The sequence below is a fragment of the Physcomitrium patens genome, chromosome 20, assembly GCF_059467195.1.
Source record: "Physcomitrium patens ecotype Gransden chromosome 20, ASM5946719v1, whole genome shotgun sequence".
Classification (NCBI taxonomy): domain Eukaryota; kingdom Viridiplantae; phylum Streptophyta; class Bryopsida; order Funariales; family Funariaceae; genus Physcomitrium; species Physcomitrium patens.
Window position 1 is genome coordinate 7,141,697 of NC_143429.1, and position 24,420 is coordinate 7,166,116.

Genomic DNA, 24,420 nt, shown 5'->3' on the forward strand with positions numbered 1-24,420 from the left:
ATGAAAGATTCTTGATATGATAAACAAAAAGATCAGAATTCATACTTAATTGAATTCGTTTTACAAAGATTGAATCAATAGTCAATGTTGATTTCATTACTCAAAGATGAAAATACTCAAACTTCAAGAGAATCATTCTTTGTTGATCAAAAGATACATCTCCTTCTTTTGATACAAGATAAGAATGTCTAAAAAGAGTGCCTGACAAATCTTATTATTTTTCAAGTCAATATGTAATCTTAAAATCAAATCTTCATAAAGATATGCTCCAATGGGCTTTGCAACAAGTCAATACATGTGCTAATATAAAGTATTTAAGATTCTTGTGATCTATATACACATTGATTAGACTAAAAGCACCTTCCAAATAATAATACCATTCTTGAAAAGAATCCACAATTACAAAAAGTTCTTTGTCGTGGATCTTATAGTTAATCTTGGTTGCTGAAAATTTCTCGGAATGAAAAGCTACTAGATGAATTTTATTATTTGTTCCCATTTGTGATAATATGACAACCAAAGTAAAGTCCAATGCATCTATTTCTATAAAGAATGCTTTTGAGATGTCAATGTGATACAAGATTGATACAAAAATAAAGGCTGTCTTTAAAGCTTCAAAGGCTATTTTTGCTTCTTGATTCTATTAAAGTTTCTCTTTACAAGTCAAACATATAAGTGTAACTATAATTTGAGAGAAATCTTTGATGAAGATCCAATAGTAGTTAGCAAATTTAAAAAAATATTGAATATCTCATACCATTTTTGAGATCTTCCAATTCATCATAGTTTGAACTTTCTTAACTTAATCAACTTAAATAGTATAGAATATAATTTTTTTTTTTTTTTTTTTTTTTTTTTTTTTTTTAATCTTAGTATAGAGTTTCATATCTCTTAATTTTGGTAATACATGACAAATATGAAGTTCATATTTTTTTGTATTCTTAGAATAGATCAAGATTTTGTCTAGATAACAAATAATAAAATCATCCAAAAAATCTAAAAAAATATCATTCATAAAATATTGAAAAGCTACTAGTGTATTTATAAGTCCAAAAGGCATAATATTATATTCAAAATATCCGTACCTAGTTCAAAATTCAGTCTTCTATTCATCTCCTTCTTTGATGTGTACCAGATTGTATGCTCTTCATAGATCTATTTTTATATAGATCTTAGCTTGATTCAACTGATTAAGAAGTTTGGATATTAAAGGTAGTAGGTACTTTTTCTTGATGGCAATCTTATTGAGTCTTTAATAATCAATTTATACCCATAATAATTCATTTTTTTATATAAATAGAATTAAAATTCTTGTTGGAGATTTGAAATGGTATATAAAGTTCTTGACTAGATTTTCTTCAATATAATCTTTGAGTTCAACCAACTTATTTTGTGAAAAATTGTAGATTGGTCCAAATGGCAGTTGTGTTCTTTCTTAAAGATCAATTAAATAGTCATAAGAACAATATTTTGGAAGAGTATTTGTATTTTTTATCTCAAAAATATCTTAAAATTCTTGATATTAGCTTGAAATGCCACTTGAAGTCTTTGCACCATTAAAAATGGGTGTGGCATAAATGACATAAGATGATCCTTCTTTTGTAGTATGCAAGAAAGGTCTTGCACCTACAAACAAAGGTTTAATTATGCTAGAATTGTGATTTTTTACTTAATTAATTGTACTCTTAGTTATACTTTAAAAAAAATCAAGAGTACAAGAAGTCCAATCTACTCAACGATTGTATTTTTTTAACCACAATAAGCCTAAAATAATTGGATTAGAGGGAGATTTCATAATATTGAATACCACAAAAGTATTATGACCATTGATTATTACTTTTATAAGAAGGGTTTTATAAGTAACATCTCTTGAAGACAATGGACGACCATCTATGACTTCTACATGAAAATGTTTAGTTTTCTTTACTAAAAATATGTTAAATCTTTTAGAAAATTCTTCATTTAAGAAATACATTGAGGCTCTTGAATCTAACAAAGCAAAGGCTTTATAATATTTAGGTCCTAAAATAATATTTAATATAAAATAAGCAAAGGATTCTAAAAAGAGAATAGGACCTTCATTAGGTATTGTATAAGGTTCCAGCCATAGGATCTCTATTGTAGCTGAATAAAATTATTTTTTTCAATATATTATCTTTTTTGATATTTTTACTCCTCATTTTATAATTGTAATACTTCTTTAGACAATATTGAGCAATGTTCTTAGGTTCTCCACAATATAAGCACAATCCTTCTTGATGGTGATGAGTTTTTTCTTGCTTAATAAGAAGTTTAAAACGTACCACTGTCAGGATAGAAAGAGTTTGCCTCAAGAAAGTACTAGGCTCTTAGCTGTCACTAATTTCTCAATCAAGCTTCAAAATAAGGGAAGCCCTAAATTTATATATAAATTTTTCTTTTTTGGAGCAATTATACCAAATACATAAGCCTCAAGTAACCAACAACATTCAAAATATGATAAAATCTTCTAAAACCTTATATATCCTTATGTGGAAATTTTTCCGAACTTCAATACCTCATATCTCTTGATCCGACTATCCAAACTTACTCAAATTTTATTTGAAGTACTTCTATATTCTTATCAAGTTTCACAATAAATTTCAACTATAAATTTGTCTCAAATCTTAAGATATCACCAAAATCCTAATAGTAGTTTTAAACCCTAGTTTTTATTTATCTACATGTAATTTTTTTCATAACTCACAAACCAAATATCCAAATACCACAAAATTTGTATATGTAGTTTTTTTACACAATTATCTACCTTCTTTAAAAAGTTTGATTTAAAAATTCTTCTAAAAACTCAAGATATGGCTCGAATTATTACTATGAATAAAATCACTTACTTACTACTTTTAATTTGGATGCACTCACTTCAACCCTCTATAATTTCTTCATCCAACTTCAAATTCATTAAACAGTATATGAAAAGTGTGGTTGAAGAAGTGTTCTCTCGAACTTCAATCACCAATCTTTTATTACTATCTGTAAACATATGTTATGCCCCAAAGAAAGACTATAGGTACAAAATTGACACCTTAATTTTGAGCACTAATAACTCTTTTATAAAAACTCCAAATCATAAAAAATTTATATCCAATTTGTATACAAAATCTTAAACTTGTTGATCCTAGCCTCCAAAGCTCAAATGACTTTGAAAGAAAAATCCTAATCCCTAATAAGGCCTCGGGTTGTCTCCTTGAAGCCCATTGAGCATGGCCTTCGACCAATAAGAATGAAGATTCCCATTCTTTGCCTTCATCCAACCATACCTTGCTTTCATTCCTCTCAATAAGCCTCATACTAGTTAAGATTTTCTTCTTTAGGTTCTTATCTCTTCTCAAGGCTTCATATTAGACATTTATGTCTTATAATTTTTTTAAATATTATAATCAAAAAAGATAAAATTCAAAATAAAGTTTCTTATATCTATTTTTTTTAAAATTAATCTATTAATCATTCTAACATACACCAAGACTTATAAACATATTATATGTTCTAACTAATTTTTACATACTATAAAAAATTACAATACAACATCCACCCCCTCCAAACATGCACATCCTCTGATATGTGCCAATCTTACCATCTCTGTTTTCTTCATCTTCATCTCTTTTTGCATCTTCTTCTTAGTTTAAATATAGTATTTTAAAATTTGAAAGATTATTTGGAACAAATCTACCATCTCTTCTTTTAAATGCCTTGATCTATTTTCTAGCTATAGATAATTTCAACATCACACCATCCATCTCATGAAATATATATGTTTCATTGTGTTGCATTGTTGCAACTATATATGATTTAAATTATCTTCAAGTAAATTTCTTCTATATATTATATTGCTGTTTTAAAATACCATTAAAAATCTTCATTCACATATCTCCTATATTATTTGAAACTTTCAATATCTATTTCTGATTGATATCAATAGACCATTTCTCTCTATCAAAAAGTCTTCTAGATATGATTTTTTTTCTCAAAGTCATGAACAATCAAAGCTAAAATCATATCTTCAAGCTCTCCAAGCTTGACCTTTGTCCAAAATAAATGATAATAATCCACCTTCCCTTCTTTACTACACTCAAAGTTGTAGTTATCAGCACAAATAAGTACCTTGGTATCCTTATCAGCTATCTTTTTATTTGTTATTTCTCCAATCACGCATTCTTAAATTTGGATAGTGTGGATTTTTTTTATTAAGCCTTGAACTCCTCCATACTCAAATTCACCTTGATTTTGGATACATGTTGTATCCATAACAACCCCCTTATTACGAAAAAAAAAAAAACCCTAATCTCTAATAAGGCCTCAGGCAACCTCCTTGAAGCCTATTGGAAATGGCTTTCGACCAATAAGAATGGAGATCTCCATTCCTTGCGTTCATCCAACCATGCCTTCTTTTCATCCCTTCCAATAAGCCTCCTACTAATTAATTTTTTTTTCTTTAGGCTCTTATCTCCGCTCAAGACTTCATATTAAATATTTAGGTCTTATAGTTTTTTTAAATGCTATAATCAAAAAAGATAAAACTCAAAATAAAGTTTCTTATATCCAATCTCTTTAAATTAATCTATTAACCATTCTCATATACATCAAGACTTACGAATATATTATATGTTATAACTAATTTTTACATATTATAAAAAATTATAGTACGACATTGCATCAATTTGCATATCCTCTACTTGTAAATATTGAAGCAACTTTGATCATATCTATATCTTCACTTCATGCCATTCTTGTTACTTCTTGTGGTGATAAACTAAATTGATGCATTGCAAGCATCAATTCCTTGAATTACTCTTACATTTGTACTATTGTAGTCTTCATTGCAATAAGCTTTGCCATAATAATACTTAGAAATAATATATCTAATATTATTCAAGATAAGCAAAAGAGTAGACTTGAGAACAAAGAAGATACTAAAAATAATATTAGTTTAGAAGAAGGTAATCTACAACTTCTAATATTCTTATGTCTTATCTAGAGAAAGGAATAATCCACTCTTAATTAAGTAAAGACAAAGCTCTAATATTATAAGTATATTCTTATCAATCTATCAAAGACATAAAATGAAAAAGATGCATAAACTTGAAAAATTTGTATAAAAAGAAGAGTGAGAAAATAGAAATAAAGTAGTATGCATATTAAAAAGAAACTAAAATGGCTATTGCCAAAAGAAAAGGAAATTAGAGACTTTTGAATCTAGACTAAAAGTAAGAAAAGAATTAACAAGAGTGAAGAGGGCTTCACTCATGCTTTTACATATACTATCTAACTAGATCTGTGTGGCGATGTTCTATAGGATCTCTAATATATATTGACTTTGCAAGACACATCCCTTAGCTTATAAGATAAGTTTTTTTTATGTGTGCACTACATAGTTAGCTTGTTCTTTAAGCTACCAACATGTATGGTACAAGGCTAATTTGTTGACTACGTTTTTAACCTAAAAAGTCAATTATAGACACTTATGGAGTCTAAATAGCATTTATAAAGCTTCTAAAAATCTTATATAGAAGATATTATGGAAGTAACATATTTTTACTTATTTTTAGCTACTTCTATTTAATTTTATAGGTAATTATTGGTTTATATGTATATATCTGTGATACTACATTGTCTTACATGGTTTAAGCAATAAATGTAATTCTATATGCAATAGAAGAGCTACCATCATTTGAGCCTCTTTAAATGTTTATTAAATATTTAAAGCATAATTATAGAGGTTTTAGGCATGATCAAATACAATGTATTTAAGAATTTTGCAATAAAAAAGTATATACTCCTCATACCATGTATACTTATTTGACTTGATTTTTACTAGAATTAAGGGATATATTTATTGAAAGCCTTATTAAGATTTTCTTATCTAAAATTGACAAGAAATTCTTAGATTTAGCCACATTAAGAATTATTCTCAACTATGATGACAAGATAATGTTGGTAGAAGTATTTGGTGAAGTTGAGAAATGCAATAAGGTACTTACTAAAATACTTTTATAAGTGTATTCTATTTTATAATAGTTTTTATCTTTTTTGAATAACATGATCGAATTTTGAATAATTTTGAGGATTTTTTTGAAAAAATTCTATATATATATGATCAATATAATATAATTTGTATTGCTATCAAAAAGATTTGTATTTTATAATAAAGAAATTAATCAATAAAATTATATGTTCTATAATTCTAATTACTTGTAATTAATATTAAATGTGATGATGCTTCACTCATTACTCAATTTGTCTATGAATTACAATATGAGGTTAAAAAACTAATGCTAACTTTATTTGAGGTTCTTTTGCAAATTAGAGAGTGAGATTTGAGATCAAACTTGAGGAGAGATTTTTGAATGTTGGTTTCATATCATTTGGATTAATATTGAGATTTTTAAATATTTTCAAAGTTAATGATGTATTAAATAGTTTTAAATTTTAAAAAATAAAAAAAGGTTATAAATTTTAAGATTTTATAAATTTTATAATATGTTTATGGATAAAAATTGGAAAAATTCTTGTTGAGCTTGTTGTAAATGTGTGTGAGAAATTTAAGATCAATTGAGTGGTTAGATTAAAGAAAATGAAGATTTTTATGGATTATGGTCTTGGATAATTAAGATTTAGGATCAATAAAGGATTTTGTGATTTGGCAATATTTGCTAGTTTGATTGAAGCAAAAATTATTGAAAGCAATTTAGAGTGAAATATCTACACACAATCCAAATTGTAGAGCAATTGTACAATTTAAGAAGAAAAAAATCTGTATTGAAAGATGAATGTTCAAGTTAGAGAAGCAGAATGACTAATAATCAAGAGATTTTGGAAGCTTTGCTTGCTATTGGTTTGTACAATCTTTCTCAAATTTTTGTGCTTATTTCTTACTTAGTTGTTGTAAGATAAATAAATTTTGAATCAAAATTAATAATTTAATCATTAATTATTAGATTTTAATGTGCTATAGAATTATTAAGATTTAAAGATTAATTAAAGATTGATTAGAGTTGGCTTAAGACTTAAGATTTGGTTAGGATTTAGGATTTTGTTTAGATTTGATTAAGATTGGAATAATATTGATTAAAATTTGTCTAAGATTTTATTAGTATTTATTAAATTTGATCTAGAGTTTAGGATTTCATTAGTATTTTATTAGGATTTGAGCTAAGATTTTATTAAGGTTTATTAAAATTTCAATTAGGTTTTTATTTAAGTTTTGACCTAAGATTTGATTAAGGTTGATTAGGATTTTAATTAGGAATTCAATTAAAGTTTGACCTAAGTTTGATTAAGATTTATTAGAGTTTCAATTAGGATTTCAATTAGAATTTGACCTAAGATTTGATTAAAATTCATTAAGATTTCAATTAAGATTTAATTAAGATTTATTTAGAATTTATTTTAAATTTATATTTTTAGTATTTTTATAGAATTCTTTATTATTTCTTTGAAATTTTTATTTTTATTATTTTAAAAAATATTTTTTTATTTAAAGATTTATTTTTATATTTTTAAAAATATTTCTTAATTATTATTTTTTATATTAATTTAGGATTTTTTTGTCTTTTTTTTGTAACTTCTTTTGAATTTATTTTGGATTAGTCAAAGTTTAATTAGGATTATTAGGATTTATTTAAATTTTATTTAAGATTCTATTAGACTTGATAGGATTGTTGTTGCATTTTTACTTACTTTGTACAGCTAGGTGCTTGGTCCATTCTCAAACAAGAACATACGTAATATAAAAAAGATGTTCAATATTATTCAAAGAAGTAATACAACTACAAAATAAGTAGCTTTGTTTTCAAAAAAGACAATATTTTGGAAAACAGGTTTATTTCATCACAATAGATATAATGCAATTAAAATCTTGTAAATCATCTAATAAAGGTTTTATTCTTTCATCAAACTTTTTTTTTTATTTTATAATAGATATTTATTTAGAATCTAAAAATAAAAAAGATTTTGCCTTGCTAAAATTAAGAGTCTAAAATTATTTTTTGGATACAAAATTTGTATAAAAATATAAAATTATCTTTAATAAAATAAATTAATACATATAAAAGTCGTAAATGGTTGTCTATTGTCTTTTATATATATTATCTATAAAACTATTCTTATAGATATAGCAATAAATAGTCATAATATCTAAGTGATATTTAATATAGTTAGATTTTTCTTTAATTTAATTATTTTAGATTAATTATTGCTAAAAAAAATATAATCTTTATGTATATTGGATTTCCTATATTTCCAACTTTTTTCAAAACATAATTAAGAATTTTGCTATTTAAATAAAAAAAATTATAATTCTATAACAACCAATTTTTTATTTGTAAATATAAAAATGTTTATAAATGTTGCAAAAAAAACCACCTTTTATTGTTTATGCTACACTAATTTTTAATAGTAGAAAGACTTCAAGCAAAATTCTAACTTAGTATAAGCATTATCAAGTCATTTTTGAGATGAAGAATATATATGCTCTTTTAGAGCATCGCCTTATGATTGCTCAATTGAACCAATGATTATTTCATCTATCCCTTTTTTTGATGCATATAAGGTTATATGCTCTTTGTAAATCTATTTTTTATATATTTGAACTTGATTCAATTGATCAAGAAGTCTTGATATCAAAGTTAGTAGATATCTATCATTGATGGTAATTTTCTTGACTCCTTGATAATTACTATATATTTGAAGTGATTTTTTTTCTTTAAAATGTTCATATTTGGTTTAATTGAGCAATCATAATATGATTGAATTAAACATCATGACAATATTTTAATCTATTCTAAGTATATATAAAAATATAAATTTTATATTCATTGTATATTACAAAAACTTAGAGATGTAAGATTATTTACCAAGATAAAAAAGTATGTATTTTATATAATTAAAATTGACTTCTTAAAATACATTATTTTAAATAATAGTCTTATAATATATCTTAAATAAATTAGATTATTATAGATAGGAATATTCCAAAAATAATAAGAAATATCTAATATTTTTTAGATTTATTATATTTTCTTGTTATTATTGTTGTTGTTGTTGTTGTTGTTGTTGTTGTTGTTGTTGTTGTTGTTGTTGATTTTTCTTTTTTTCTTTTTTTCTTTTTTTTTCTTTTTCCCCAAATACTTAAAATAATTTTTTTGCTTTATAAAATTTATAAGTAATTTGAATATTTTATATTCACATGCTTTTTAAATTTTCTCCAAGTTCGTTAAAATATATTTTTGTCAATGTTTGTTAGATGCCTTTTACAGATGTTCTTATCTTCAGCCAAAAGAAAGATATGTAATTTTTGATCAACAACAAATAATTTTTTTAAAGCTAGAAAATTTTATCTTTGATTAATAAAATAAAATTTGATTGTTGATTTAATCATTTTTGATCAAGTCTAATTAAGAATATCTTTAAATCCATTTGTTCATGATATTAAGAATAATTCTTTTAAATTCTATAATACTTTAAAGTTTGAATTTAAGAATAATTTATTCTACTTTAAGTAATGCTTATATATTATAAAACAAAGATTACAATTATAAGCTTTTGAAGCTTATCACAAATTTTTAGTTATAAGACATTTTAGATATAATAAGATCTTAGAATCAATATGAAAAGATTTGTTGTGGCTTCAAATGTAGAGGATACTTAAAGACTTTGTACAATCATGTGATGTTTGTTTAAGATCAAAAACTCCTTATCATCAATCTTTTTGAGTTTTTTTAATTAATATTAATATTAAAACAACTATAGTTATTTATTTTTATGGACTTTATTACAAAGTCTTTCAATCTTTAGTTCTTCTCACTCTATATTTGTAATAGTAGATTGTTTTATTAAGTTGGCATATTTTGTACTTTATACAATATTTATTATATGTGCAAAAAAAACTTAACTTTTTTTTTTGCAATATTTATTGCTCTTATGGATTGTCAAAGAATATCATGTTAGATAGAGAGACTAAATTTATATCAAGGTTTTAAAAATTTCTTTTCAAGATATTAAAGGTGGACATAGAACTATCTTTAGTTTTTTTATATTTTCAAACTAATGGATAAACATAATAAGTAGAATATCTTATACATTAGTACATATATGATATTAGTAAATGTATTTGGGAGCCATTTAGAAATCCTAAAAATATAAAAGAGAACGTTGATGCTTTTATACCAATAACATCTATTAAAATGAAGTTGAAGAATTAAAAAAAATCTTTCTAATAAAACAAAGAAGGTTTAATGAAGATTTCATTCTATTATCTATTCTTGTTTATTTTCTTTTTGTGATTATAGTCCTAAGAAGATAGAGGATCAATAATTAGTATATCTATTTCAAAATCCATTTTTTGCTAAGTCGATAGATAAAGAAATGAGATTTTCACAACCTTCAAGTTAATATAATAGACATAACAATCTTCTAGAATAATATATTTTTTTTGAGTAGATGAAAATATATAATACATTTACTATCACAACTTTAAAAGAGACTCTTGATATTTGGTAATATTATTGGAGGTGAAATTGCTTCTAATGATATTTCAAATTTTTTATTTGAAAGAAGTTATGAAGACCTCAAGAATAATTAAACAATAAGGTAATCTTCTTTCTATGATATAAGACATTATTGATGGTTGAAAGGACCTATAAATTACTTTCAAAAGGAACAAAGATCAATGTATATAACAAATATAATTCATTACATCTTAAAATTTTTAAGATGTGGTTATTATTCCTTGTAAAACTTGTGTTTAAAAATGGGGATAATGTCACAAATATAATCAATAATTTTAATTAATTAGAAAAGAAGAATTTTATAGAATTATATATAAGTAATTAAATTATATAATATCTTGTAGAAAAGCTTCTTAGAAGCTATATAGATGCAAAATTAATTTTATATGTATATAAATCTGATTGATCGTTTAAAAAGTAGGCCAACAAGTTAATTATATGTAATACAAGTTAGTCGTATAGCACACATATAAGAAAATTGCATTTTAAATTAGATATGTATTCCACAAGTTAGAAATGTGTTAGAGGTTGTATAAAACAAAGTAATATAGCTCCTAATTAGATAGTATATATGGAGGCAAGAGTAAGGTCATTTTTATTCTTGTTAATTTTTTTTTGCTTCTATTCTAATTTTTAATCTTAAAAAATAGCCATTTCAATTTTTACTTGAATATACATATTTTCTATTTTTTTTGTCATCTCTCCTTAAAAAACTTTTACTTATTTATTAATATTTTTTAAATTCTTATACTTGAATAGTATTGTTTTAAATAACAACCTCCAAAGTGGATTCACATATTATATATTAAAAATTATTATTGAATTGAAAAATTATGGATATGAAGCAAGCCACCTATCTCTTCTTTGAACTTGTGCAATCTTCATTAAATGAGTTCTTTGCTCTAAAATTTGTACTTAACCTTAGAATGTTAGACCAATTATTTCTTGAAGTATCTTGTTCTTTAAGTACCTCAAGAAATTCCTTCTTCATCTTATTTTAATCATTATGTCTTTACCATTATTTTAATCAATAATACTATTATTTTTCAAATATATATTATGTCACTTAAAAAATATTATAGTTTAATATAAAGATTAAGTATGTTATAATTGATAAAAAAATTATATTATATCTATTCAAAAGTATCCATAGTATACTAAAATATCCATATATCCATATTATCGTGATATCACATCTTAATATTTATTCTAAGAGTAGCCCTAATATACTTATTGCTATATAATTTTTTTAATTTAATTAAATTTCTATTCAAGTAATATTAATTGAGATCATTATAGATATTTTTTTAATTAAGTACCTATTATATATTAATTATAAATTAATCTAATTACAAGGTGCCTTTATTATTTTTACGATGAATCTTGATGATTCTACATGTGCATCTCTTGCATTGGCATATCTTATGATTCTAGTATTTTTTTCATTATTTAAGTCATAATTATGGTTATGATACGGATAAGATTTTTGTATCCTTAAGGTCATACTAAGCCATTTTTTTCTACAAAAAAAATCTTAAAAAAGATCATGTCATTGTTATTGGTGTTTGGAGTAAAAACTTTAGTTGTATCTTCTTTCTATACTTGCACTTTGGTTCTTATGTACACTTTTATATCAAACTTGATATATCCTTAATTTAATAATATTACTTTTTTCAAGCATCATAAATATTTTTAGTTTAGTTTTTATTTTATTTTATTTTATTTTATTTTTTTTATCTTCGATTAAAAACTTTAAAAAATGACCCTATCACTCTTTTGCCTATATTTTCTAAGGTATCTTAAATTTTAGTTACTTACCTTGCAAAATTAGAAATTATCTTGCTTATTTTATTTGTTTATACAAGTTTTTGTTGGCTTACCTTGAAAGTCTTAGAATTGGGCCTTAATTGACAACACAATAGCTACCTAACAAAATCTATTGAACTCTTTGATTTAGTTTGCTTATATTTTTATCTAAAGATTAGCTTATCTTATTTCTTCCTTAGATTGCTAATATTTTTCTTTAATAAACTTTACTTATTTTTTAATGCATTAATTCTTTTTACAATCTCCATCACTTTTCACAACAACTTGAAAATTTAAGTTAGATCTTTTAACGTATTAACCAAAGTATTCTTTTTGATTATGATCCCTAATAATTCAAAGCAAATGTCTTATAAATAATTTAAAATAATATAAATAATAAAATTTGCTTCTATTAAATTTAAGTAGGATTATTTTTTATTTTATATTCTCAAATATTAAGCTAATTATTCTTGCATGTTTCTTAGATTAATACATAGAGATTCTAAAGAATTGATACTTTAAGAAAATTAGTTGTGAAATAGGATTGAAATCAAAGTCTAATATACAAAATTGCGTACTTGTAATTATTTAAGAATTCTCTAATAGATCAAAGAGCAAGGTTTGAAAGCAAACAAAAATAAGAATCTTTAAATATTTATTTTTATTGATTTGAGTTTATAATGACTTTATAAAGTCTTTGCAAAGTCAAGATTGTCTTGGAATGACTTTGGATTTTAAAAATATATTAAAGATTTATACTTTGGAAAATTTTATGAAATTAGTAGATGATATATGGATAAATTTTTTTAATTGTATGGTTATAGCTGTACTAAATATGTGTTGTAAGTTTGACCTTGATCAAATAATTTATTAAAAGATAATCTAAATTAAAAAGTATTATAATCTTAGAAATTGGAGTTTAAATAATTAATGAGAGTTTCTAAGATTTGCAATAATTTACTTGTTGGATTAAAATAAATGTTTCATACTAATAGTAGACTTATTTTTTTTAATAATTTTGCAAAATTTTAGAGCCATTGAATAGTGAAATCAAGAGATTTACTTGCTAGAAGATCAACATTAAGATTGGAGAAGGAAGCCAATTGACAATTAAACGGATTATGAAGTTTATCTCCCATTTGATATGTTAGATCTTCTTCAAATTATTCGTACAAGTTTTCAACTAAGTAATTAAAAGATAAATAAATCTTAAATCAAAATCTATAATTAATTCATTAATTGTTGAGATTTCAATATATTGTAGGATTAATTGGTAATTATTAAGGATTTGATATTTGATTAGGATTTGATTAGATTTTGATTTAGGATTTAATATATACTTATAATTTTATTAATATTTAACTAGGATTTACTTAAAGCTTTTTTAAAATTTATTTTAGGCTCTATTCGGATTTATTTAAGATTTATGTAGAATTGACTTAAAGTTTCTATTTTTTTATTTCTTTAAATATTCTGATTTTATTATATTAATTATATTTATTTATTAATTATTTAAAATTATTATTTTTTAATATTTTTTTAAGATTTATTTTTAATTTTTTTACATTTATTTTAATTTTTTAAAGTTTTTTTTTGGATTTGATTAAGCTTTTGATTAAGATTTTTTAAAGATCCTATTAGAATTATTACGACCTTGTTTTTGAAGTTTATAATTTATTTTTTATAACTAGGTCTTGAGTACATTCTTAAGCAAGACTTTATATAATACAACTTTAATAAGATCTAATTCTTACCTACATTAGTTAAAGCTTAGTGTATATAACATCTAGAAGTAGTATGGCCCAATTTTAAGTACAAATATCAATTAGTGCCTCAGTTAGTATCATTGATTCCATTTTACTTATTTGTTTTAAGTAGTGGAAATAAAAGATCGGCATCAAGAACTTGAACATCTTTATTTGGTATAAATCTTGAATACTTATAAAATAATCGCCTTATTTTAGATTGTACAAGTCAAGTATGTTGCTGTTTTATGAGTGTTCTTGCTTGAAAATATACTAGGCACCTAATTATGGAAGATAAGTAGAAATGCAACAACAATCCTACTAAGTCTAATAGAATCTTAAATATACTTTAAGAAATCTTTAATAACCTTAATCAAACTTTAATCAATTCAAAATAGATTTAAAAGAAATTACAAAAGAAACACAAAGAAGTCCTAAATTAATCTTAAAGAAAAATAATAAAAAATCTTAAAGAAATAGAAAAATCCTTTAAATAATATTAAAAATAAAAATTTAAAATAAATCTAAAATAAATCCTTGATCAAATTCTAATTAAAATCATAATTGAATTCTAATGAATTTTAATCAAATCCTAGGTCAAACTCTAATTGAAACCTTAAATAAATCTTCATCAAATCTTAGGTCAAATCCTGATGAAACTGTAATAAAATCCTAAATCCTAGATCAACCTAGAAAAAATCCTAAACCCTAACCAAATCTTATACAAATTCTAACCTTAATCAAATTTTAGTTCCTAAATCAATCCTAATCAATTTATAAGCATATCCTAAATCTTAAATAAAATTCTTAACAAGCCTATAATATATTAAAATTTTAATAAGTAATGCTTAAATTTATAATTTTGACTCAAACTTTGCACACCTTGAAACAACTAAATTAGCAATAAGCACAAAAAAATTGAAGAAGATTGCACAATCCAATAGTAAGAAGAGCCCTCAAACTTCTTGATTATTGGCCACATTTCTTCTATAAATTGAACATTCATCTTTGAATATATATTTTTCTTTGTTGAATTGTTCAATTGCTCTAAAATTTAAGTTATGTGTAGATATTCTAATCTAAATTTTTTTCACCAATTTTTGCTTCAATTGAACTAATAGATATTGCCAAATCACAAAATCCTTCACTAATCCTAAATCTCAATTATCCAAGACCACAATCCACAAAAACCTTCGTATTCTTCAATCTAATAGCTCAATTGAGCTTAAATTTCTCATACACATTTATAGCAAGTACAAAAACAAGTTACTCAATTTTTATTTTTAAACACACTATAAAACTCACAAAATCCCAAAATTTGTAATCTTTTTTTTATTTCTCAAAATTAAATCCATCAAATACATCATTAATTTTGAAAATTTCTTAAAATCTTAATATTAATCCAAATAATAAGAAAACCAATATTTAAAAATCTCTTCTTAGGTTTGCTCTCAAATCTCATTCTCTAATTTGCAAAAGAACCCCAAAGTTGTCGTAGATGTGCAATTCTGTGCCTTAAGGTCGAATTTCGACCTAGGTTAACAATTGGTCTTCTTCAAGAATAAATATTTGATAATTTGAGGTAAGTTTTTTTTTAACCTATTTTTAATTCTTTCCTAAATTGAGATTATTTATTTTGTATCATAACATTAAAAAGAATAAGTGGAATCTTTTTTTATATTTGCATCCAAAAATTTGTATTTCATGTTTTATTAAATCAAGAATTTGGATTAGTTTTTTCTTTATTTCTTATTTATTTATTTATTTTGATGTCTCCTTTTGTTGTACTAGCCCAAGAGCAATGGAGGTAATGAGTCCGAGTGCAGATACATTGACTTATAACAACATAGACTTTGGCATCCTACTGATGAGTAAAGTTGTGCACAAGACCTCATTTGTATGAAGGCTTTTACTTATAGTCAAGATTACTACCTCCACATCTATGCTATCTTCACAAAACCTTAAAAAATAAATACACAGAGAAATATTTCACCTCACTCAATATCCTCAAACTTAGGGGCAATGGACAAAGCACAACATGTGGTTGGTTTATGTCACCCTACAGAGAACAATCCATGAATAACATACACACACTCACTCACTCACTCACATACACATACACACACTCACTCACTCACATACACATACACACACTCACTCACTCACATACACACACTCACTCACTCACTCACTCACATACACACACTCACTCACTCGTGTAATACAAGTTTGAGGGTAGTCTTCTAAAGGGCCTCAAGAGATAGTTTGAGACTCGTCACCACAGCTGGGAAGATAAAATAAAAAAAATCTACAAGAATGTGGGTGGCATGGCAAAAACAGCCACACGCACCAACGTTATTCTCAGCTTCGAGTTACCATTGGGCTCCAACTGGTATGCAACGCCCCAAAAAGCAATCTCCTCGGAAAGTATCTAGTGAAAAGCCATCCAAAAAGGGACGGAGATACTTTTCGTTGCTTCCAGGGGATGTTTGGATAAGCCCCCTGCACAGGAGTGTGAGAGGTTCTCAACGCCGTGGCTTCGCCTTCGCCATCACTGCCGAGGGGAGCTCCTGCTCTGCACTCTAGTGGAGCGTGCGAACTCGGCCAGCACACTCCTTCTTCTGCTGGATTCCTGCAGAAGCGCAGCTCGTTCCTTTTGTTTATTGAGTTTTTGGGGAATTTTTGGGAGTTGGGTTTTGGGGGTGGATAAGGTTTAAGGGTTTTAGAGGTGTTTGGTTTTCTGGGTGGTGGGTCGTGTTTTTTTTTTTTTTTTTTTTTTTTTTGTTTGTTCTTCACTACCCGAGAACAGGAAGGGAGGGAGTGGAGTCGTCATCATGCAAAGCTTGCAGATACGGCTCGGGTTGAACTCACTTCAGGGCGGGGGAGAAGCAGCTGGAGCGCCAGGTGCCTTGTTGAAGTCGGAATGGAAAGGAGTTGGGCAGCTATTTGGGTTCAATCCTTTGACAGTTCCAGTTTCGTCGCGCAATTGCGTTACCAGAGCTGGAGGTAGTGAATCCTCTCGTCAATGTGTGATTGATTGCCTTTGTCTTTACTCCAATGTGCAATTTCACTCCCTTCAGATTGTCTGGGCAACTGCGTGTATTACCGTGTCATGGTCCTGAATACAATTTTGGTTACGCGAGATTGGGAGAGGGACTGCGCTTTCGGTCAGATTATTCAATGGGTGATGCGTTGGGCTGTGCTCATGGTAGTTTACCTGTGTACTTGGTGGAATCAGGACCCACTGTGCACCAACAGTCTAGGTCACGGCAGCACCGTGGTGGCTACGGTGGGCATTATGAGGGGCCAAAGCGGAGCAGAGACGATGCAGTGACGCGAAAGATGAAGTCCTTTCATGAGGGGTCGGATGGACCTCCACTTCGTGTCCTGCCGATTGGTGGACTTGGAGAAATCGGCATGAATTGTATGCTTGTCGGAAACTATGATCGCTACATTATGATTGATGCTGGTCTTATGTTTCCTGAGTAAGTTTTCGCCACTTATCCGCCTTTATCCTCCATCTCAATGAGAAGTGTGCGAGCGAAGTCATGAGGCCTTAATGTTAACGGATGGTTTTTTTCTTCCGAAAGTCTAGCTTTTGCAAATATGCGCGACTGCATTTGATCAACGCATGAGGGGTGCAGGGTTTAAGGTTTAGGGTTTAAAGGGATTCATAAGAGAGTAGGGTTACGAGTTCCTTGGTCTGCACATAAATGTTTGAGAAATTGCGAGATGCTAGCGATGTACTTGGAGCAAGCTCTGAAGTCTCGTGGAGTCGTATCCACCTAGAATGTGGTGATGCAGGCAGAGTTTTAACGCTGTCTGTTACATCGCACATGTAAGCGGTTTTAAGGTATTTACGCGCTCAGTATTAGTAATTACGGTGCTGTTACTGTTGTTAATCTAGATTGGAATTAAGAAACGGTATTCTTGACCTCACAGCTATGATGACCTCGGGATTCAAAAAGTGCTACCTGATACTCAATTTATTCACCGTTGGAGAGACAAAATTGAAGCTGTTATCATTACTCACGGTCACGAGGATCATATTGGTGCTTTGCCTTGGGTAACTCATTTACCTACCAACAGTTCCTGCCCATTGGTTGATGAAGTTTGTCAAGTAGAGTTGTGTAAAATGTGCAACAAGATTTACTATTTAGATGTTTGACCTTAGAAATTGTGATTTATTTCACTGAAGGGAGCTCCTCGCGCCTTCAGGTTTTGTCTATAAATTTTTATCCTATTTCTGTTGGAACTTGAACATTACGTTTCCAGGAAGCAGTATTTGTATTGAATAAAATGATCAATTGACACATTGGTTCTGTAAGGTCGTAAGGATATAGATGTGTATGACAGGGATGTTGATGTAAGACTTCTTGATCTGTCGTTTGGTGTTGCTATGGAGATTTATTTGGTTTAGACGTTAATTTTGCCAATGTTCATGTCACTTCTTTCAGGTGATTCCAGCTCTTGACCCTAAGACCCCCATTTACGCAACGGGCTTCACGATGCAGGTATTGTACCGCTCGTATTTTCTTTTCACTTTTCTTGGCTATCTAGTTTGAAACTTGTTTCAGTGGTTGCATGTGGATGTGGCACTCTCTGTTTGATTTGAACTATCAATTCGGACCATATCTTAGGCTGTGGTAACAGCTAGTTGTTTTTCTTCTTAAAGTTAATCAAGAGGCGTCTCAAGGAGTACAATATACCAGCGGAAGGCAGGTTACGCACCTTCAGCATGCGCGCCCGTTTTGATGCCGGTCCCTTCGAAATTGAACCAATTCGAGTTACACATTCCATACCAGACTGCTGTGGGCTTGTTCTGAGATGTGCGGATGGAACCATTTTCCATACTGGTGATTGGAAGGTCAGTTTACCATCTATCAATACTTTGTCTTATCCAGATGGTCTGACTAGTTAAATGTAACCTACATTTTTCGAGCAATATTAGAGCTTGTTTCTTCTAAACATGTAGTTGGTAATGAACAAACTTGTGGGTTCGAGTTGTCAAGTTCAAATGCCCGTATTTAGTCTCTTACTCCACTCATCGCCAATGAATGCATGCTTCTGAGGGTTCCTACTCCCATATATTTTCCCCTGAATTTAGCAGTCAACCGCCGCAGATTGACGAGTCCCCTGTGGATGGAAACGTTTTCGACCGTGTGGCACTGGAGCAGCTCCAGAAGGAGGGCGTGACTTTGGTCTGTTTCACTGAACAACTTCAATTTCAAGATTTTCATTTAGAAGCTCAACCATGTTGACTCTATCAGCTTATTAGCGCAGAAAATGATTCTCATTCTTGGTATACATTCTTGGTCATGTTTGTTTACAATGTTTTTCTTTTTTGCCATGTTTGACGAAAGACTTGGATGTCTTGGACTTGTCCGTGTATGGCTCAAGTGACAGATTGTCAAATGTGCAGATGATGAGTGACTCCACAAATGTTTTGTCACCGGGCAGAACCACAAGTGAGGCCGACGTGGCAGAAGCTCTCATGCGCAAAATTGTTGAAGCGAAAGGTCGTCGCGTCATCACGACTCAATTTGCGTCAAATGTTCACCGCCTAGGCTGTGTAAAAGCCGCTGCCGAAGTATCGGGTCGGAAGTTGGTAATTACTTCAATGCTTTCTGCGATTTACAATTTGTAAGCATCATCTGTTTCCATTTTCTGAAGTCAACGTGTTTCATTGGGCTGTAGGTGTTTATCGGACTTTCATTGAAGACATACTTAGAAGCCGCTTGGAGGGACGGACAAGCGCCATTCGACCCCGCTATTCTGGTACTGCCCAACGCTGTGCATGTCCTCATATTTATTAGCTGTTTCAAGCCCTGTATGTTCAGCTTTATTTGATCCTGTTGCCATGGCACAGCATTCCCTTTGGGTCCGAATGTTTTACATCACGTACGTTTGAAATGCTTTTCTTGGCTCATATCAAACGTAAGTCACATTCACATGTTAATTAGAACTAGCTCCTACTGTTAAAAAGGCCTCATCATCCTGCATGTTGACGTGTAGAATGATATTCTCTGGATTACGCAGGTGAAAGCCGAAGATATGGATGCTTATGCCCCAAGTCAGCTTCTTATCGTGACTACTGGATCTCAGGTTCTTCTCCGTTGTTTTTGCTACCATAAACTTGCTAACTTGAGGTTGAGATTCCGCTTGTTTTTTCTAGGTATCGTTGGGTAGGCATGATTGAAAGCTGGTGTAATTGTTTTTTGAACGGGAGTATCTCTATTGGTTCAGGCCGAGCCACGGGCAGCACTAAATTTGGCTTCTATGGGATCCAGTCGTCTGCTCAAGCTTCACAAGGACGACGTCATCCTTTACTCCGCCAAGGTGATTTCATTGACATCTGATGTTTGGTAACCTCGACGATGTATTGAAACTTCAACTTACCTCTATCGGTTGATCGATAGGACTCTAATATGTCGTGTCCAAACAGATGATTCCAGGAAACGAGACTCGAGTAATGAAGATGATGAATCGTATCGCAGAACTGGGGCCCAACCTTGTCATGGGCAGGGGCGAGAATCTGCACACTTCTGGCCATGCATACCGCGGGGAGCTGGTAAATTTGTCTCATCAAGAGCATCCTCCCTTGTATCACTCTTTCTTCCGTCTCTCAGCTTTGGGACAAAATAAAGAATGCAGCAACTGATTCTGAGTCGAGTTGAACAATCGTGGATCCGCAGGAGTTTTGATCGAACATGTGTATTGCGTTACAAAGTACTTGATAATCTAACAGGGAACAACACTGTGTGCATTGATTTTTGAAGGAGGAAGTTTTGAGACTGGTTAAACCGCAACATTTTCTACCTGTTCACGGAGAATTTGCCTTTCTGAAGGAACATGAGCTCCTTGGCAAAGCCCAAGGTATCAGACACACTGCAGTACGTCATCACTTCCCAAACACCGAATCTGCTCATATTTTTATTATGTGGTAATTACTGTTGGAGAGGTTAGGAAAATCACCAACGTGTCTTGAATAGTTCACTTCTCATCCTCGGGAAACTAATTATTTTTTATCTTGAATTTGTCTCATATGCTCGATCCTGAATTTAAGCACTTTTCAACTCTGCTGCAGGTTATTAAGAATGGTGAAATGTTGGGAGTGGCTCCATTGAGAAACGGTCGAGTACTCTCCAGTGGATTCTCCCAGCTTGGCAGAGAAAAGTTGAAGGTTGCTTACAGTTTCGCTATCGCCTTGCATTTTGTGCCGGGGGGAGAACTGTAGTTTTAGGAACAAATTAGAGTAAAACTGCGAGTTTGTAAGCTTGTGATTGTTGGATTCAATTTCTCATGGTTATCGCTGTCAACTATCTGACAAGTGCGGTGAACTGTTGCAGTTGATGTATAACGATGGGGACAAGGCATTCGGAACAGCAGCCGATTTATGCATTCAAGAGCGAATGAACATTGCTTTGGAGGGTCTTGTTATTGCCAGGTAGGTGTAATAATTTCGGCACATATTCATCACTTGCTAATTTGCATGCATCATAATTGGGACAATTCTTTTGCGTAGCTCTGGGACAATACGATACTAGATGTGCGTTGCAACTCTATTTCTACTGACATTAGTTGCGCGGATTATTTGGTAATGTGCAGTGTAGAGGTTATTCGTGAGGAAACCAAATACCTCAATGAAGATGAGGTTTATGAAGACAAAATCTTGAGGGACGATGATGATGGTGACGAATTAGGACTGCAGGGAAGAGTCCGCATTACCACCCGATGTTTGTGGACGGACAATGGCAAACTCTTAGAATCTTTACAAAGGGCAGCTGATGTGGCCCTTGCAAGCAGCAGAAAGGATGCGAGACTGCCGACTATTGAGCGACACGTTAGCGTGGTCCTCCGAAAAGTTGTTCAAAAGTATAGCAACAAACGACCTGATGTTATTGTAATTGCTACTGACGCTTCAGATGGGGTTGTCCCTAATAGATCTTCTCCAGAGAGTATCAACAATTATGACCAACCACGTAATAAGCCGCAACCTTGGAAGAGAGCAGCTGATTCAATGTCAAGCTTTTCTAGGGGTGCCGTAGTAGGAACTGTAGAACCTGTAGACGAGGTTACTTCAAGAAGCTTCGTCGCGGAGGAAACATCTGAAAGAAATAAAGTAGTCATTTCGTCACGAGTTCAATCGGAAACCGTATCTGCAAAAGCACAGCGTCTTTCTTCCGAAGGCGACGCGACTCAGAAGAATGAACGAGTAAAAGCTGGAGATGGAGGTGAAATCTCGGCCACGTCGTCAGGTTTTTCTGATCCCGAAGGTATGTCAAGATTTGTTGGTGATCAAATGTATCCTTTTTTTCACCATCAGATAGTTCCAACGCTCTGTTAATTTGTATGAGAAGTCGATTCTCTTTCTAGAGGACGGGGATTATGTGTATCCAACTACTGAACCTCGGGTGGTTATTTTTCTTTCTGACCTACAGAATTCGAAAGCGATGAGGAAAGTGGAGATTCGGATCAGGAAGCTGATTCTGTTGCATCTGATGGAGCGGCTTCTAGCCTCTCACAAGAGTCTACAGAAGAGATTGAACCTCAAAAGAAACGTCAAAAGTGGAGGTATGGAGTCTTACACGCTTTTCACTATCCCCTCGGATACCAGCGTTCTTGGAGTTTTTCGTGCACGCGTCAATGAATTGTATCACGGGCGGGCAGTCTTTACATAAGAGGATGCTGTAAAGAAATGTCTTACTGTAGAATTTAGAGATTGTGTCGGCTCTTTATGCTTTTGTCCTGAAAAATATAGAGATCATTTCCGCTCTTTATGCTCACAGAACGGTCTATACAGACATGATGAGACCATTAAGCTCATTGAAGTACGAAGTACGATGGGAGATCTGTTGGTGAAGGAGGGAAAGAAGAGGAGGCCAAGTTGGAAGGACATTGCAGCCTCGCTCAGTGAATCGGGCTTTGAGCGTAGCCCGGAGCAGTGCAGCTCCATGTGGTCATCTCTTTTGAAGAAATACGAGGTAGTTATCTACTCCTGCCCAAGGCTCTTGCTCTTATTGTAATCCATGAAGTGCGGTGTTGTTTTTACCAATATACCGCCTTCGATTTTGCCTGTTCCTGTTCATCCAATCGACAAAATCGCCAGCTTTATTTAGTTCCATAATTATCATACAACGTTGATGTTTAAGTTAATCAGGGACTCTCGTAATACTCAAATACCTATCATTTAGTGAATTATTTTTTACTCCAGTGACCTTTCTGTAGAAATGTCGCTGATGTTCCCATGTGTGATAACAGAGGCAGTGTTCTAATTTTTCAATTTGGGGCTATGTGTGGGCTCAGGCAGTGGTCGAGGAAAAGAGAACAAGGGATTCAAGTGTTCCTGCACCGAAGAAAGAATGGGCTTACTTCGAATTAATGGACGCTGTGATGCAAAAACTTGCCAAGACCGCTGGTTCACAAGATGTGGTCATAGAGAAAGCCAAGTCCAAGAAGCCTAAGCGGAAGTCCAAGAAACCCAAAGTAGATGCAACTGCAGCAATTGATAGCACAGAAGTAGAACTCCCAGATTCCGAGGACAGGCAGACGGCACAATGAGGCTGCGAACTGTCTGGCTATCTTATCTGGGTTGAGAATTTATGTAACCATCATTCTTTCTCATATTGATAATCAATGGGGTGTTTTGTGTTGTAACACCTGGTCTCGTGTGCATACCAGGATTTTCAAAAGGATTGTTTGTTGTGTGATTGCAAACATCTCCATCTCTTCATTGTCACTGTAGACTCTTTTCCTCCTCCTCGCTTGCCTCGGCCTTTTGTTGGCCATGGTTGCTCTTTCCTTGTCCTAGCCTCTTATTAATGCTAGCTGCACTCCTGCTTGTTTTTATTGATGGTTCGTTGTTAAATGCTACCGCAATCTCTTCCTAGATCAATTGGGTTTTGTTATGTCTTTCACTATCTGCAAAATAGATTTTTATTTTTATTTTTAATTTTAACTGATATGATAACGATAGACGACAGATGTAATGCCAGCACAAGATGTTGGTTGTTTTGGTTTGAATAGCACAAGAAAATTACTAACGTCCAAACCTCACGTTATGAATCTCATTTTATCATTTTGGTCAATCTTATTGTTTGATGTATGCATGAAGTTTGTGTGCTGTAAATTATTTCAAAATTGTTAATTATTTTAGCTCATCTTAATTTGCTTGACTTTTATTTTTTTTATTCAAACTAATGAAACCTATATCTTTTAACAAATCTAAAATTATGTCTATCTTTCTTGTTATTATGTATGTACATTACTGATACTGTACTTGATCATTTTTAACTTTTGTAATTTTATAAATCTATGTTTTTAGTTTGTAA

At 30.3% G+C, this 24,420-nt stretch overlaps 1 protein-coding gene across 2 annotated transcripts; it reads left to right on the forward strand.

Annotated features, from left to right (window-relative positions):
• The first annotated feature begins 16,625 nt into the window (after positions 1-16,625).
• On the forward strand, positions 16,626-23,764 carry LOC112273491 (ribonuclease J). 2 transcript variants are annotated; one of them, XM_024502376.3, is made up of 18 exons: positions 16,626-17,095; positions 17,328-17,574; positions 18,032-18,155; positions 18,547-18,603; positions 18,765-18,956; positions 19,213-19,290; positions 19,512-19,697; positions 19,787-19,867; positions 20,129-20,194; positions 20,336-20,428; positions 20,535-20,660; positions 20,869-20,982; positions 21,177-21,272; positions 21,439-21,536; positions 21,698-22,365; positions 22,531-22,663; positions 22,893-23,073; positions 23,396-23,764. In XM_024502376.3, the coding sequence occupies exons 1-18, from the start codon at positions 16,924-16,926 to the stop codon at positions 23,648-23,650; spliced, it is 2,967 nt and encodes a 988-aa protein (XP_024358144.1). In that variant the 5' UTR covers positions 16,626-16,923; the 3' UTR covers positions 23,651-23,764. The 2 variants fall into 2 exon arrangements, 1 of the variants encoding a protein (XP_024358144.1); XR_002967041.3 differs by having other exon boundaries at positions 16,654-17,095; positions 22,879-23,073.
• The last annotated feature ends 656 nt before the right edge of the window (positions 23,765-24,420 follow it).

Bases quoted from the DNA above. Each gene is read 5' to 3' on its own strand.
- LOC112273491 (XM_024502376.3), top strand. From the start codon at position 16,924: ATGCAAAGCTTGCAGATACGGCTCGGGTTGAACTCACTTCAGGGCGGG. The intron at 18,604-18,764 runs GTATTGTACCGC...TTCTTCTTAAAG, and splicing joins CAACGGGCTTCACGATGCAG to TTAATCAAGAGGCGTCTCAA. The intron at 20,195-20,335 runs GTTCTTCTCCGT...CTATTGGTTCAG, and splicing joins TCGTGACTACTGGATCTCAG to GCCGAGCCACGGGCAGCACT.